General features: G+C 39.1%; 1 protein-coding gene across 1 annotated transcript; it reads left to right on the top strand.

Annotated features, from left to right (window-relative positions):
• Positions 1 to 713: 713 nt before the first annotated feature.
• tars1 (threonyl-tRNA synthetase 1) lies at positions 714 to 17027 on the top strand. Its single transcript, XM_038704194.1, has 19 exons — positions 714 to 873; positions 1806 to 1883; positions 2504 to 2694; positions 3543 to 3666; positions 5551 to 5675; positions 6412 to 6529; positions 6614 to 6678; positions 7197 to 7275; positions 7512 to 7658; positions 8229 to 8327; positions 9059 to 9225; positions 10079 to 10241; positions 12192 to 12329; positions 14162 to 14239; positions 14333 to 14433; positions 14776 to 14880; positions 15030 to 15102; positions 16185 to 16299; positions 16405 to 17027. The coding sequence occupies exons 1-19, from the start codon at positions 814 to 816 to the stop codon at positions 16551 to 16553; spliced, it is 2175 nt and encodes a 724-aa protein (XP_038560122.1). The 5' UTR covers positions 714 to 813; the 3' UTR covers positions 16554 to 17027.
• The last annotated feature ends 317 nt before the right edge of the window (positions 17028 to 17344 follow it).

Here is a 17344-nt window from a genome sequence, read left to right as displayed (position 1 = left end):
TTTGCATACTAGCTATATTCAGTGTTAAGGATTAACTAGCTAGCCTACATGTAATTTAGTTATGTAATTCAATGACACAATAAATGTAACTGTAATCCATTATAGTTACTGAGTAACTGAAAATGTGTAAATCAATTGTGGTTACTTGTCATGAAAAAAATGCCATGAAAATGATTACCTTGGGGGTTACATCTGAATATTTTATGTAAAAAGCTAGGCTTGTTGAATAATATTGCACATTATCTTCCTTTGAAATTTCCAGCCACAGCTATTAAGTAAAGTTTGATGCTATTCTGATGCTTTTGATTGGTCCTCATGTTTGAATTTGTATTGCCCCCAGTCTGTCTCTCAACCTGTCTTTTGAAAAGGCTTAACGGTTGAAAACATTCATTAGATATTTAGAAAAGTAATCAAAAAGTAATTAAATGTAATAAGTTACATTACTTTCATAAAGCAGGTCTAATTGAAATAGTTACACTACTATTACATTTTAAATAAGGTAACTTGTAATCGGTAATCAATTACATTTCCAAAGTAACCCTCCCAGCACTGGCTATATTTTGAAACCTATGGGGAAGTATTTTGGGATGGTGGGGGGATATGCACAATAGACTACTGTTCGCCTATTATTATTGTACATGCCTTGCAACATGTTTAGACAAAGTACCGCCTACTAAGGCAACATTGCATCAGAATCGCAATATCCGGGCAACGTCATCAGCCCTCACCCGCCCGGCACCCGGACTGCTTATAGTAACATTTGCTCGGACTTGCGAAAGTTATCTCTAAAAGTGAGGTAGCGTTTCACCTGTTATGGCTGACCAGACTGTCGTGGAAAAAATGAGCGACTTGCAAGTGGACGTGGGAAAAAAGGTGATGCATAAGTCTCTTGACCGGCTACATTTAAGTCATATTAGCAAGCTAGCAGCTAGCCTGTCAGATTCATGCTGTCATTCCCAGCAATGCGGTGCTAACGTTACGGCTAGCTGGCTTTTATGAGTAACGTTAACGTTATGTTGGCTTTACTTGAAGTGTTACACTTAAGATGACAGAAGCATTGGTTTCATTTTTGTTTTAATCCGTTTAGGGGTTAAATGCCACATTGCAATTAAGCGAGTAGTTTTGGTTGGCTAACGACGTATGTTACGTAGCTTTTAATACACGTAACGTTAACGTTTTATCTTGGTATGGAAAGCGAGTGAGCCTTAAGAACTGTATTCTTAAACAAGGCATTTTGCAAAGTTGTAAGCTTGCGATCTTGCTGATAGACCTGATTATGCATAACTTAATATTTTTAACAAATCGGCATCATAGTGTAGTTATTTCGTCATCCGTTTGGATAGTTAGTTAGTTAGTTGCAACTAAATCAAAGTAACTGTTAAAATGTTTCAGCTGTAGTAATGGCTGGTTGTGTTGATTCGCTTTGTGGCGTTGTGTGTGAACGCTCGTGCGTGTAGTCCGGCGGTCAAACAAACGAATCAGATTTTTTTTTTTTTTTTTTAAATGCACCACCCCATGCAACTTCAACATTGTCATTGGATCATTTACATGCTGGACTTACCACAGCGCTTTTTGTGAAATTATTGTACCAATAATGAAGGCGTCTTTAAAACAGCCGCTTTTTATATAGTGTGTATGTGTCTAATACTAGCTGTGTATGTTACTATTATGTATTTCACCTTTATGTAAATAGTGTCTAGTTTGTATCCATAAAGTTGTGTCTGAACCAGCTTCATACCAAACTTGATAAAAATTCACTTCCTTCTGGATAAAAGTGAATTAACCTCTTAAGATTTTTTTGACAGGGAGGAACTGAAGGCGGTAAAGATGGAGGAAAGAAGAAGGCTAAAAGTGCTGCTGGGGACACTGGCAGCAGGGCGGAGGTGAGTTGCTACAGTAAGTGTCGGAATGCATGTAGATGCTATTATTAGATAGCATCATGATATCTTGTTTTACAGGAACCTCAATCATATTGTATGTCTAGTATGTGTGTAGACATGTCATTAAATATCTGAATGCAGCCACCCACCAGCTGAAGGGTTGTTGATGTTTATGATCAGATTCTAGTATAGTCAAACATTTAATCTGCTAAAACACAGCATAGGTGTCCAAGTGCAGTCTGTAAATAGTCAAAGATAAACACTGACATCATATTGAAATAGTTCCAGCATGGATACAATTGAGTTTCAGAGCAGAAAATATTTCAGCAATCTAAACCATACACTGTAAATATTAGGTTTTGGTTTCAGTCCTTCAGAAGTGTGTCAGTGTGTCTTTATGCTCTCACAGTGTTCATTGTTACATCAGGTAGAAGAGAGGTAGGCTGAGAGAATAGTGGGTACACAAAGCAAATAACTTGCCTTCACCCTCATAGTTTGATGTGCCGAAGGACCTTTTTTCTTTGAGGAACATGTATTCTTTTGTAAAGATTAGTACCTGATAACAAGGATACACAGAAACTGCATTATCAACCAACCACATTTACTCACTTTTTTTTGTTCAGCTATCGCCACCACCTCCGTACATTGTAGAGCGTCTTACTTTGTACACAAAGCTGAAAGCTGAGCACGAAGCCTTGATGGCAGACAGGGCTGCGAAGAATAGCCGAGCCATCAAAGTGACCCTGCCTGATGGAAAGGTGGTGGAGGCTGAGTCCTGGAAGACAACACCGTACCAGGTGGCCTGTGGAATCAGGTCAGTGTGATGATGGGATTGGATCGCTGTAATTGTTACTTATTAAATGTGACATCTCACTTTCATGTAGCACAAAAAAAAGAAAACTTCAAGGGTGCTTCAGGAATGTAATTTTAAAGACTAGCTGTCAAATTTATTTTTAACAGCCTGTAATCACTGTTACAGTTTCAAAAACACCCACATTATGAAAATAGTAATTGAAAATGACACACACCAACCTTCAACCATCCACTGAAGACAAGAAAATACATTGACAAAAAATATCCTTAGTGTTTAATAAGTAGGAAGTGGGAAACCTCGCCATAAGATAGTCTGTGCAGCATGGTCCATTATACAATCGGTGTGTAGAGTGTGTTAACAGAAATTAAATGTTGATAAACAACAGTCACATATGACTCAAATACACCAACCCCAACCCTGTAATTTCTTTACAATGAGCACATTGGTGTATATAGCTGGTGTTTTTAACCTTTTGTGGCACATAAGCCAGTTTTTAGGTGGTAACATTCTCATGGCAAAGGCAACTGGAAAGTTGTATTGTAATTTCAGAAACATGGGAGGGACTTAAAACCTGTACTATGAGCAGCATCCCATTATCTCCTCCTAGGGCACCAGTTATAGAGCTATCAAACCAATACACACCTTGTAAGACCAGCCAAACTACATCTGTTTGTTGCAATGCTGCATGATCATTAACAGATGGCAAACTTAGATTTCATGCAGGGCTGGGGAGTATATCTATGTATAGTGTATTGTTAGTCATTCTAAAATATCTTGCCAGTATAATGTCAAAATATGACAGATGATTTGTACATCTGATGTGAAATATTGTCATGGTTTTCATCCAGTCAAGGCCTTGCTGACAACACAGTGATTGCTAAAGTGAACAACAGTGTGTGGGATCTCGACAGACCGTTGGAGGATGACTGCAGCCTTCAGTTGCTCAAGTTTGATGATGAGGAGGCTCAAGCTGTAAGTCCACCTCATCCCTGGTTTGACACAGTGCTTATATTTGTTTGTTTCCCCCTACAGATGGATTGGGGGGAGAGTGTGGGATAGTAAACAGTGTTTCCCAATTCCCACTTGGGCGGGCTGCAAATATTTCGTGACCCATTTTGCAGAGAAACTCGGAGAGAAATGTCATCTGGTATTACGTTACAAGATGGGGGGGCATGGTGGATATTTTACAGGCACAGACCAGGTAAAGCAACAGTGAACAAATCGGTGCAGTCGTCATTTGGTACCACCCTGGTTTTGATCGTTTCAATAGGCTACATCATTAACAAGACTCTTCCACATGCAGCACACCTGCTGCTGTGAAAATTGGTGGAAAAATCCAAAAGACAAGTTGTGTGTCTTATCAGCGACTTTATAAAACATACTGCTGACGGAGGAAGTCAACAGAGCAGAGACAGGGGGGAGAGAAACACAAAGAGGCGAGGCGACCCCCCCACTGACTGCCACAACACAACATGCTGCATAATTCGTTCAGCTTAATTGATATGTAGTTTGAGCATGCTAGGTTAAAGTGATCAATAATATACCTCAAAGCTCTGTGTCAGTGTGTCTGAGCCTCAGACATAAAGAGGAGACGAGAGAATGTAAAACACTGCAACCCTGCTGTCAAAAGTGGCAGCAACTGGTCTCTAAGGCTACGTTCAGACTGCAGGCCTTAATGCTCAATTCTGATTTTTTTCCCCAGATCCCATTTTTTTTGTTCACATTACTGTTTAAATGTGGCCCATATCAGACTCCTGTGTGAACTGTCCGCGGCCTGAAAGTGACCCGCATGCGCAGAAGAATAACACGACTCGCACGCAGCAGCATGCTGTTGCAGGCTACAGAAGTAAACAAGGAGCAATAGAGGTTAGCTTGCGGGAGACTCCCGTTTTTCATTGTCCTCTCACGGGTCACATTTCTCCCGAATTATGACAAGTGTTCCCAACTTTCTGTTCTTTTCATTACGGTTTCTGGCGCTGTACAACGCATCTGCCCCACAACTCCCTCCCGCCCTCCCCCGACTGTGTCCGCTCGAACAAGTAGCACGTACGTAACTCAGAAGAGAGCCCCAGTCCGGTGGATTTCAGGTTTAAGAAAGGGAATTTGTGAGCAGATGATAGCGAGGTAGAGAAGGAAGAGGGCCACATGTTTGATAAAGGCTTTTTGTGGAGCTTTTTCGTTCATAGCGGCTCCATCTACAGCAGAACAGCTGCTCTACAGTGACGTCAAAGTCGCATCAAATGTGACCTGAGTGTCCATAATGACGCGTTTAATGGTCGCGTTTAAAAAGATCCGATCTGTATCAGATTTGGACCACATATGGAAGTGACCCAATTCCGAACTGGAAAAGATCAGATTCCATGTGACCTGGCCTGTTCACACTGTCATAAAAAGATCAGATTTGAGTCACATATGGCCTGCAGTCTGAAAGTAGACTAAGACTTGTTCCTTAAATAAAAGCCCTATTTCAGCTTCATTGTCTGTAGAAGGTGCTGAATATTTACTTGAACAAGAGCTATTTATCAGTTGACATTTTTAAGTACTTAAGAGGTTACAAACTCTCAGTCATTTTGTTTTTTTTTTTATGGTGCCATTTGTCAGTAGGTGTTTATCTGCATATTTTGCAGATCTTTTTGTATTGTCAGCATTCAAAAAAAATGATTTTAAACAGTTTAAGTGGTGTAAATTTTCTCAAAGACTCCAACAAGGTCTTCAACACAATGAGTGATTGTAGCATGAAGGTCAACGATCTTGATTTTCCAGCACAGTCATACCTCTCATTTTTATTATAGCAGTACAGTATAGACTGTACTGCTTTTTTACTAATTGGGCAATATTATTTGGTATATTGTTTAGGTTTACTGGCACTCTAGCGCTCATATCTTGGGTGAAGCCATGGAGAAGGTGTATGGAGGCTGCCTCTGCTACGGTCCCCCCATCGAGAGTGGCTTCTACTACGACATGTTCCTGGAGAACAATGAGTGAGTCGGACAGGCTTTGGATTTGTCTGGATAATTAATTGTGTTAGTCAGCTCTGTGTTATTTTGGTGTGTACTTCACAGTTTAGCAGCTGTCAGTCTGGTTCAATAAGACAGGCAAAAACAAAATAGGTGCGTTGTAATGACACTAATGCTGTCGAGCTAGATTTTTCTTGGGTGTGTATTTGAAATTACATCTTTCTATGTCTGCCGACGGGATTGGAAGCCTAAAAGCATATCTATTCAAAACACAGAACCAGACATTACTTACGTGAAGCTTTGAGAGTGTGTTGTTGAGACACCCTCATAAAATTTGAACACTTCTTCCTCGTAAACAACTTTTTTCACTTGACCTTTCCCTGAAACGGATGCATTTCTCTCTGCTTCAGGCAGCAGGAGCATGTGAGGAGAGCTGTCTAATTAATTCTACTACCCCCTTAATGAAGTCATTTTATGCTAATGGAATTCTTAGAGACTTGTTTTTTGCAAGGATATTTTGACATTGCTCAAGCCCTAAAGCCAAGGACTTTTGACTATTTGCCCATGCTTTGCAGTGGCTATCAGTTTCTGGAAGTCACTGGTGAACAAAAGGTCTGGTCGCATCCATGATGCCCTCTAGAAACAAAGGCAGACTAAATTTAGTATTAAAGGTAGTTGCATATTAATGTAGGTTAGTTCGACTGTCATTGTTATTGGATGTAATGTTCTTGTTGTGCTTATCTTTTGATGTTTCGGACAGGGGCGTATCAAGCAATGACTTCCCGTGTCTGGAGACCTTGTGCAAGAAAATTATCAAGGAGAAGCAGCCATTTGAGAGACTGGAGATAAAGAAAGAAACTCTGTTGGAAATGTTTAAGGTATCTGAAAACATAAACTCATACAAAAGAAACTAAAATTAGGAACAAGTAAGAGAACTCTAAACCACCTCTTGTTCTTGACAGTACAACAAGTTTAAGTGCCGCATTCTGAACGAAAAGGTTACCACTCCCACTACCACAGTTTACCGGTGAGTCCAGACCCTGTGCATGTACATGTTTTTATCTTTAAAGTTCAATATTCTGTATGTAAAAAAAATCCCATTAAAATACCCAAACCAAGAATAAACTGATCCTATTTAAAGTATTTTCTGTGTTGGTAAACGCCTGATATAGCTTATTCCTCTGCCATAAGCCTCCTTCATTATGATGAACTGTAATATATTTTGATTCTACATTGTCATCAGCACACCAATTGCGCTATTTACTTTTATTTGTGTAATGTTTGCTAAAAACAGCAGTGCCCAGTTGTTCTGAGAAAATTATCTAGCCCTATTTAAGAATGTATGTATATATTTGTGAACGGTTTTTTAAAGATTTACTTATATCTTTGGAAACCATTGGGTTTGGGGTAGTCAGAGATTATTGAGCATTTGACTAATGCAACCTTGGTTTTGGTCTTTTTATGGGAAAGATGACAAAAAATGTAGAGTAATTTCAGCAGAATCTTAAACACAACTAATAATCAGTTATCGCTCAAACATTTCAGGTGTGGTCCCTTAATTGACTTGTGTCGGGGTCCCCATGTGAGACATACTGGGAAAATCAAGGCACTTAAGATCCACAAGGTGAGGCTTTTTTGTTTCCAGCAGTGCACTATGTACAGCAAACCCGTTGTTACTGTGTATGTGGATTTATTGCTGATTAATCCAGGTGAGTAAGTGTAGTCTGTGCCCCGAATGTCAGACAGTAAACACATTTGTCCACATTTGTAGAGCAGAGTTACATTATGTGTTATTCTCCAGGGATTTCACGGACCCAAAATAATGATTAAAGCTGACATACTCCTTTTGTGGTGTACTAGAATTCGTCTACATACTGGGAGGGAAAAGCAGACATGGAAACCCTCCAGAGGATCTATGGAATCTCCTTCCCTGATCCCAAAATGCTCAAAGAGTGGGAGAAGTTTCAGGAGGATGCCAAGAACAGAGATCACCGCAAACTAGGCCGGGTATGAACTGAACTGAAATTATTTTACGGTATGGTGTATTTGTCTGTTTAGTTTATTAAACTGTGAATAGTATGGTAGAATACTTCAAAACCATAAAAACCAGGATTGGGTTTGTGTGGGGAAAAATAAAGTGCTCCTGGTACATTTGCAGCAGTACGTTACATTTTCTAAATTTAAAAAACAAAACAATATCCTACAACGAAAATGTTTTTAAATGTCAAAGACAAACACTTCAGAAATGTCATTTGTTTTTTCTTATTTAAATTGTTATAAAGTTGTTCATTGTTCATTTACATAGCAATCTGAATATTCAATTAGATGTACTTCTTGGGAACAGATTTGATCTTTATTGCCATAAAATATGTGACTTTGTTGTTGAAAGGGAATTTGACGGATCAGATTGTTGTGTGGTGGTGTTGCCATTTATTCAGTATAATAACAGGTGTGGAAAAGCCAGCTGAGCAGGAGGAGACCAAATACATTGTCAGACATTGTTAAATTAAATATGTGATGAGCAGTTGCATTGTTTCAAATTGAAACAAGTTTTTTTTGTTTTTAAAAAAAATTTAGGAGCAGGACCTGTTCTTCTTCCATGACCTGAGTCCAGGGAGCTGCTTCTTCCTGCCTAAAGGGGCCTTTATCTACAACACATTGATTGAGTTCATCAGAGTAAGTCAGAACTCTCAGACAAACAGTGATCTCACTCTAGACTTTAACACATAAGAAAAGAAAAAGGTTACAAGTCACAAAGTTTAATTTTGCCGGGAAATGCTATAGTTTCACAACCAAATTAATTTTTAAACATGTGCATGCGCATACCATAAAATTGTAATTCATATCCATTCCTACCCATAACAAGAATGCTATAAATAAGTAGTGGTAACTTATTTATGATCTTAAGATGGCTTCTTATTGGTAGCCAATTACTAGGAATAAATTGGAACTTGTAAACAGATGTGACTGACAGTATTGAAAAAAAGCTCTATTGCACCTGCAGCATTATAAAGAGTCACAAAATCAATCATATTTAAAACATTCACTTTCTTGGTTTTCAGTCAGTGCAGTCACAATGCAGTGCACACTGGAAGCAGTTTCACTTAATGAGGTAAAATAGATTTCTGACTGAGGAGATTGAGTAATGCAATGTTTTATAAAACAGTTCTGCCTGTTCAAGCTATAAAACATGTAGAACATCAAAATATGTGTGCGGTATATGACTGTCGGGATTTAAAATAAATTACCCCATTTTATTTTATTATCACTATCAGTTTTGAGCAGATATCATCTAAAACAGGCTAAACCAAGGAGCTTGCAGAGTTATGTATGTTTTAGAGGTTATAAACTATTTATCAGTGTATTATCAGACACTTTGTGAGTAACCCTTGTTCTGTCTTTGGCAGAGTGAGTACAGGAAGAGGGGTTTTCAGGAGGTTGTTACACCCAACATCTACAACAGTAAGCTGTGGCAGACGTCCGGCCACTGGCAGCACTACAGCGAGAACATGTTCTCCTTCGAGGCAGAGAAGGAGACCTTCGCCCTCAAACCCATGAACTGCCCGGGACACTGGTGAGGCCTCTACTTACTCACATTCACAGTTGTTTAAAAGTATGGATTTAATATCCGCAAGAAACATAAAGTGTAAAGAAAAACCCATCCACTTCTGTTACACACAGTGTCAAGTTTTGCTCCAGTGTGAAATAAATATTTTTGGTTAATTTCTGTTTCCAAGTTAGAGAAACAGCTGTGTTTCATGGAGGCAGGGCTGTTTGTACATTAAGTGTGTTAGGAGCATTAAGTGAGCTCACAGTACTGTTGTCACAATAGAAAATGTTTAACCTTGTTACAAATTTTTGTTGTTCAATGTCAAACTTAATTTTGTACCACAGTATTGTGACAAGTACAGGGACAACCATTATGCAATGTTTTACGCAATGTTTTGCCACACCTGAACATTTCTACAAGAGTGGCACAGGGATTTTATTTTTAGTAGTTGATTTCACTCTTTGTGAAATAGCTTAATATTTCACTGCTACCATAGTTTTTCCTCTAATTCAGCTCAACTTGTAATGGACTGATGCTCTTGCCATGTTTACAGTTGTTGAATGACCCATTTCAATTTACTGCTGAATGCTGCATTGCAGTGTAAAGAGCCAGACTGCAGCTCTTTGTATTCAATGTTTTATCTCCTTTTTACTGTTCCAATCGTTGTGCTAGCTACATGGGCAGCCACTCTGGAGATCACACTGAAATGGAAATTGAGCTTGCAAACACATTTTGTCGTGTTAGATGTTGGTTAAATCAAATATTGATTGTCTTTTCATATTGAAGAGTAGAGCAATTTTCATTTATTGTGATGCTAGGATGAAGTTGGCATATGTAATTTCTGTATTTTTCACACTGTCTGTCTCTTTGGTTCCAGTCTGATGTTTGATCACCGGCCACGCTCCTGGAGAGAGTTGCCCCTTCGCATGGCAGACTTTGGCGTCCTGCACAGGAACGAGCTGTCAGGAGCCCTGACGGGCCTCACCCGCGTCCGCCGTTTCCAGCAGGATGATGCACATATCTTCTGCTCCATGGACCAGGTGAGGTCATTGTGATGAATTGACATTACTCAGCCAAGAACACCCAACACCCAGAATTTGGAGTCATTAAAGTTCTGATGAAAAAGTTGCAGATGGGACCAGAACACTTGAGTGGGCAACTCCAGTAATTTTACACATCAAAGTCAGTTTACAAGTCTTGGTGAGTACTACTGTATAAATTGTTTTTAATTGAGTCAGCGTTGGTTGGGGTTGACGCATCTCTGTCCGAACTGTCTGCAGTAGCATCCTGGGTGATGTAGGTGCAAGGTTTGACAAGGAAGAAGAATGCATAAAATACTACGTGGTTCCGCTGCATCAATTTTGAAAAACTGTCCATCATGAATCTGATAGTGTTATAGGAGTGCAGTGCTAAATTGGTGCAGTACTCTTTAAGACAGGATTTAATTAATACAGCTGTCACACTTTTGTGGCAATACTTTTGATAAATGTTTCCTCTTGCTGTTGTACATGTTTGAAAAAAGCCCAGTTTTCAAGGCTCTCAGTAAATCAGTGTCTTGCTGGCACAGTTCACTGAGTAAATTCAGGTAATGTTGGCAGGTAAGCTCCACAGGCTGCTGCAGCCTGGTGTAGCAACTTGCATGTTAAGTCCTTTCACCAAAGAGAGGAGCGATGCCAATATCGATGCACACAAACAGGATTTTGGAAGGCTGAAGAGATTTCCTAATTAGTTTATTCAAATGTAGTAACACAGCAACTTGCAGCCAGGATCCCACTGATTGTGTTTACTCTATCAGTAATGGCAGAGGATTGGATGGTTAATTATTTGATTGCACTTTGAACACAAATTTTTTCACTTTAAATTTTTCAGTTTGACTGCAGCAGCTGGATAGTGCTGCTTGTACTTTAAGCAGACTGCAGAGCATAGGATATCTTTTTATCTCATACTCTCCATTAAGTTTATATTCAGTGTCTACAGATGGTCACATTTAGGACTATGGCGAGAGACTTCCCCCTTATTATATAGGAGATTGTTTTCAGCACTTGTTGTCTTTGTGTTTTATATCCTGTTGTACCACATGTTTTCCAGTCGCTTTCTTAAAGCTTGTGATTGGTCACATGTAGTGGAAGTGCATGATTGCCATACTGGAACTTCAAAGGAAAAATGTATTTATTGAGCACTCGAAAAACACACCAGGTTTCTCCCAAAGTGCTTTACTGCAACATAATTGGGCAGGAAACATTATCGCACGACGTAGGCACTGACGTGTGTGTGTGTGTGTGTGTCATAAATACATTTATCTATCAATGAAGAATGCATATCAAGAAACATTGCGACAGTAACAAAGACAGTAAAAGTCCATCTTAAGAAACCTTTTAAATGAGTTGAGAGACTTTGCTGTTACATTTTCAGGGAAAATTCAAAAGTCTTGGTACAGCTGCTGAGAAGTTACTGAAAACATTTTGATGAGTACGTGGGATATTTAGTAATTCTTGATCTGTAGATCCGAGGAGCCCAGCTGTACTGTATCGGGACAGGAGTTCTGCAGTGTATCTCAGGGCGAGACCATGCAGGACTTTGAATACAAACAGAAAAAGTTTGTAAGGGATACATTATTGAACCGGGAGCCAGTGCAAAGATGCCAGTATAGGTGTAATATGGTACCATTTTTGCGTCTGCATTAGGAGTCTGGCCACTGTGTTCTCTAGCAGCTGTAAGCGGTGAATAGAGGGCTGGTTAATACCAAAGTACAGAGAGTTGTAATAATGGAGTCTTGAGGAGATTAAAAATGAAAAAGCACTTCAGTAGCAATGAATTTAACAACTACAGCTACTGGAAATATTCACTCATGATATATTATCTCAAGAAGCTGAGCCGTTTATGCCTATATTCATTACATCATATAATTCAGTCATTACAGCAGCAATTAAACGTGCAGTCATGTCCACATGGATGATGCAAATTATATTTCATTTTGTTTTTGACCCCAGATTGAGGAGGAGATCAAGGGCTGCCTGGACTTCCTGCGGACTGTGTATGAAGTGTTTGGCTTCACTTTCAAACTCAACCTGTCTACAAGACCAGAGAAGTTCCTAGGGGACCCGGACATCTGGGCCCAAGCAGAAAAGGTAATCAGACGGCCTCTTGTTTCTCTTGTCTGGTTGAAAATGTGAACAGCACTCTCGCACAGTCTCACTGGAGAATTAAGATGCTGATCTGTGATATTATCGAGATGGAAATTCTGGAGCCACTTCAAAGACAGCAAATGGAGGATTGTGATTTGTAGACGCAGAGAACATTTACATTTTAATGAATGAGTTTTATTCTGTAGAACTTCTATCTGATCTGAAGCAGAACATGCGTGTTCATCTCCAGAGAATCTACATCAGTATCCCTGTCTACCTTTGCTGTCAAATCAGATTCACTCTCTGTGGACCAGCTCTGTATTTTACATCTTGAGTTCAACTCTAAGTTGCTCTGGGAGAGAGCAGCTAATGTTATTACTTTGTTCAAGCTGGTTTTAAACAACAGTGAGTGGGTTAAACTGGGTGATAATTAGTTTTTATTGCTTGGTGCTTTCAGCTTCAGATGAAACAGTGAAGGTCTCTCTTGGGACAACATCAAGTCTCACAGATGAATCTGTAAAATCAACACTAAATGGCAGTTGTTAGATAAAGGTTCCACAAGTATACTGTATTGTTTTTCAGCAGAACAAGTATGTGAAGCACATAAATAGTTTCAGTCTGGCAAGCCTTTACTGACAGGCTCTGAATGGATAAAAAGGTGTCTGATGACATACACACACAGCATGCGTTGAATTTTACAGCAGGGTGAGATTAGTCTTGGCATTTCTTTCCCTCTTTATCTGATCGTTAGAGGTATGTTTTATTTTACCACTGAAATATTTCATCAGTAGTGCACACTGCAACACAAAGATGTTTGATTGTTTTGTTTTCCCTCTGTTGTGCCTCGCTGTTCCCGACCATGCGTCCTCTCCCCCTCCGTTGACTGTTTTATTTTGGTGATTCAGGGTTTGTGTAAGGGTGGCATCTTTATCTGCTGTAGCCTGCTTGGTGTCAAAATGTTCTGGAGTCAGCTGAAAATTTAAAATTTTTGCTAACCCCTAACCACTCATAATCATGTGTTCACATTCATATTTGAATAGATGACAACTCAATAAGTAAAGTAAAATTTGAGTCACATATAATGGAGATACAGGTATTTTATCTTGATAATTTATAACCTTTTATAAACTAAGAGCTCCTTTTGATTTCCCTCCCTGGTTTACAGTTTCATTGTTCTGTATCAGTGCTTCATTTTAACTTAATTGTCAAGCGTGTCTTTTGCCCGCTGGAGCATTACAACATTACCATGTTATTTTATTAAGAATGAATCCAGTGACACTTTGCAGTCTGCTGATGGACAGAATAGACCATAGAACTTAAAGACTACTGCAAAGATATTGAGCTGCTCCTTAGTGACTGCATGAGTTAATAACAGTATACCTCTCAGTTTGTCACAATAAGGATAATGAGTATAACCAATATAATATGTGGAGCTGTGGGGGGAAAAAAGAAGAGGACTATAATAGTTTGTAAGATGTACAGCTGTTTGGTTGACCTATCAGAAGACTTTTTTTTATGGGGAAAACACTTCCAGCATAAATCCAGCTCTGACATTTTATGATTAATGTTTGCATGCACGAAGATGGAAAATTTATATACATAAAAAAATTACTTGTAAACTCTGTGCAGAACTAGCTGCGTGTTTCCCTCACCTCATTAACTCCCACAAGCAACCATAAAATATTATTGGGACGTTAACATTCCTCAGTTCAGTAATTAGTTCCAGATGAAGTAAATGTCAGTTCTGGATATACAGCTTTGCTTAACGCCACTGTTTACTTGCATGTTGGTCAGCCATTGACATTGTAACAAAGCAGTAATTGTTTTTTTTACAGCAACTGGAGAACAGCTTGAATGACTTTGGGGAGAAATGGGTTCTCAACCCCGGCGATGGAGCTTTCTATGGACCAAAGGTGAGCCATGCACTTAAGTAATGATATAATCCTACTATTAAGTGGGAAACGGCAGGAGGGTGACTGCTCTTTATTTGTGTCTTTTCTTTGCAGATCGACATTCAGATCAAGGATGCCATTGGTCGGTACCATCAGTGTGCCACAATTCAGCTAGACTTCCAGCTCCCGATCCGCTTTAATCTCACCTTTGTCAGGTAGCGCTTCTATTGCTTTTTTATTCACTTTAAAGTCAAATGAATTTATTTTTTTTGTTGCTGCAAATGCTCATGTGTATTATTGAATTAAACATATTGTAGTTTCATTTAAAAATATTGGAGAAATCAATCATGTAATGGCATGTGGGATAAAATTCATTGCTGAAGTGAAAGTAGAAAATAGGATTGGTTTCAATCAAGCTGCACTAAATGATGTGTATTTATGGAGACATACCAAAGTTGTGGCTGCCCCAGAGGCTATTGTGTTGTAAAACCTGACCAGTGCAGAGTATGATAATATACTAATTCCTCCAGATGATCATTATTGTTTTCCTTTTGTAGCCATGATGGTGACGACAAGAAGAGACCAGTGATCATCCACAGAGCCATCCTGGGATCAGTTGAGAGGATGATCGCTATCCTGACTGAGAACTACGGAGGCAAATGGTTTGTGAACAAACAATTTTAAAAGGTTGACTTGTCAAGTAGGAGCCAACTCCAAACATAGATATTTTTGTTTTTATTGAATTTCTTCCTAGAGAATGAGAGAGAAGCCTGATCTGCTTCTCTAACCAGTTAAATGCAATGTGTTTCAGGCCACTGTGGCTCTCTCCTCATCAAGTGATGGTTGTACCTGTGGGACCGACCTGTGAGGAGTACGCTCAGAAGGTAACCACTGACCACAGATACTTTAGTCCATATTCAAACTTCAGAGACAGTAAACAGCACCCTGAAGCAGTCGGCCACTTTGATTCAACACTAAGCTTCCTGTTTTTCATGACTGATGCGCACACAGGCTGGAACCCTGGGCTGCTAAAGTATTGTGATGTTGGTGTGTTCAGTTTGGTTTTAGCGTGACGTTTTTATGCCTGTTGACATGGACATGAAGTATTGAACTTGAACTAGGTGGCTGATCAAAACCACATAAAATCTTGTCTTGTTCCTGCATATTTAAAAAGACAAAGGAAAACTGCTACTTTTATTTTCATAGCTCAGGCCATCGGTTCTATTAGTTTATAACAGTGTATTCACCAAAGTAATGGTTGAGATCTTAGGATGTGGCGACATGACTAAAAATATGTGCAAAAGACATGAGTGGTCAGACAATCATACAGGTTGTAATCAAGCTCTCAGCTTAGCCAGATCATTTACCATTTAATTTAGAGGAACCAAAAGTGAGTGCACAACTACAACAAGTAAAGTAGGTCAAAATTGAATCAGGAAGTCTGTCGGTAAACTGCAATGGATTCTTTTTGTTTTCTCTTCCAAAACAGTTTTTTTTGGAAGAGAAAACAAAGGCAAATGATAAATTGACTGCTTTGTGTTTGTTGCCCCTGTTAAAGGACCTATTCGTAGCTGATAATATATAGTAATTCATACAAATGGCCAGAGCTACAAAAAAAAAACTCAAGTTGGAATAAACTTGAGTTTACCTTTTTAAAGTGTGTGGAATGTGACTTTGATAATTGTTTTATGTTGAACACAATGTGACATGCACAAAAAAGCCCATTTGTAAAATAATCCGCTGTACAGCCCTGACATCCATGTAACTTGAAAAGACAGAAGGTCCACAGCTATAAACAAAAATAATCTTCATTACAGCTGAATTGACAACTTGTCCAAAATGTGCTAGTCCAGATTTGAAAAACAAAGTTTGTTAAAATGATTAGAAGGGAACTTGTGACTTTTTGAAACTTGTGAATTTTTAAAACATGCTGGACTTAACTGTTGGTTGTTTCTGGTTAATTTAGGTCAAGCAGGAATTCCACAATAGCGGCTTCATGGCTGACGTGGATCTCGACCCCGGCTGCACTCTGAACAAAAAGATCAGAAATGCACAATTGGCGCAGTACAACTTCATCCTGGGTCAGTCGCAACACACTCTCTCTTTCACTCTGTTTTCTCTTTCTCGCTGTCCATCAAGATATTGATTTATTTTGTCCTCTTTACATGTTTCCTTGGTTGGAAAAGTGGTGGGCGAGAAGGAGAAGACGAGTAACACTGTGAATGTACGCACCCGGGATAACAAAGTCCATGGCGAGCGCACTGTGGAGGAGTGCATCGAGCGTCTGAAACAGCTCAAGACCACCAGGAGTCGAAACGCTGAAGAGGACTTCTGAGTTTTCTCCAACTTGTAACTACCAGCTCGTCCTTCTCTCAACAGTACCTCGAGTCTGGTCTTTCAAGGGCCATGTAGTTGAAAACAGTTTTTGATCAGGGATAAAACTACTGTCACATGGTTGCTAGTCCCTGTTTTTTGGCCCCTGACATGACATGAGTCTTTTTATTCTGTTGTCCTCCGTTGCCTCTTTAAAAATATCACTGTTTTTGGTTATCAAGTATGTGGTTGTACTCATGGAATGAAGTATAATTGTCCTTATCCCTTCTGTTTGTACAGAAATGCAACTAGTGAGATGTGATTAGGTCTTTGAACAGCTTTACAGAACCTCTGTATGATGAATAAATTACTTCTCCCACAACTGATCAAAACAGAAGAGAAATGGTTTGTAACACAATTTGTATCATTGTATAACTCTTTCTTCAGGGAATTGTACATTAGTTACAATTTTGATAATTAAACAATCTGTTCTTGATCTGTGCGTTATGCATTTTTTAAGATTGACCTTTTCTTTCTTCAGAATTGTCTTCTTAATTAAGCTTCTGCAAATAAATCTGTCCATGAGGCAACTCCATCAGTATGAGCATTAAAAGTATAAAATAATTACATAAAACTAATGGTGCAGCTGACAAAGTTTCCACTTACTGAAATTGAGACTATAACAAGCAACAAGTAGAGATTTCTTCAATGTATGGTTTTAGGTTCTACTTGCAGTCTAAATTACCTCTCAAATGTAGCAGTTTTTAGGTCACAACTCAATTCACAAGCTCGTGATCCTGCATTTAGGCCAAA

Source organism: Micropterus salmoides, unplaced genomic scaffold (assembly GCF_014851395.1).
Source record: "Micropterus salmoides isolate LMB-PRFRI ecotype aquatic unplaced genomic scaffold, ASM1485139v1 Ms_hic_scaffold_7, whole genome shotgun sequence".
NCBI lineage: Eukaryota > Metazoa > Chordata > Actinopteri > Centrarchiformes > Centrarchidae > Micropterus > Micropterus salmoides.
Note: the sequence above shows the minus strand (reverse complement) of the source record. Positions and strands in the feature narration are given on the sequence as shown.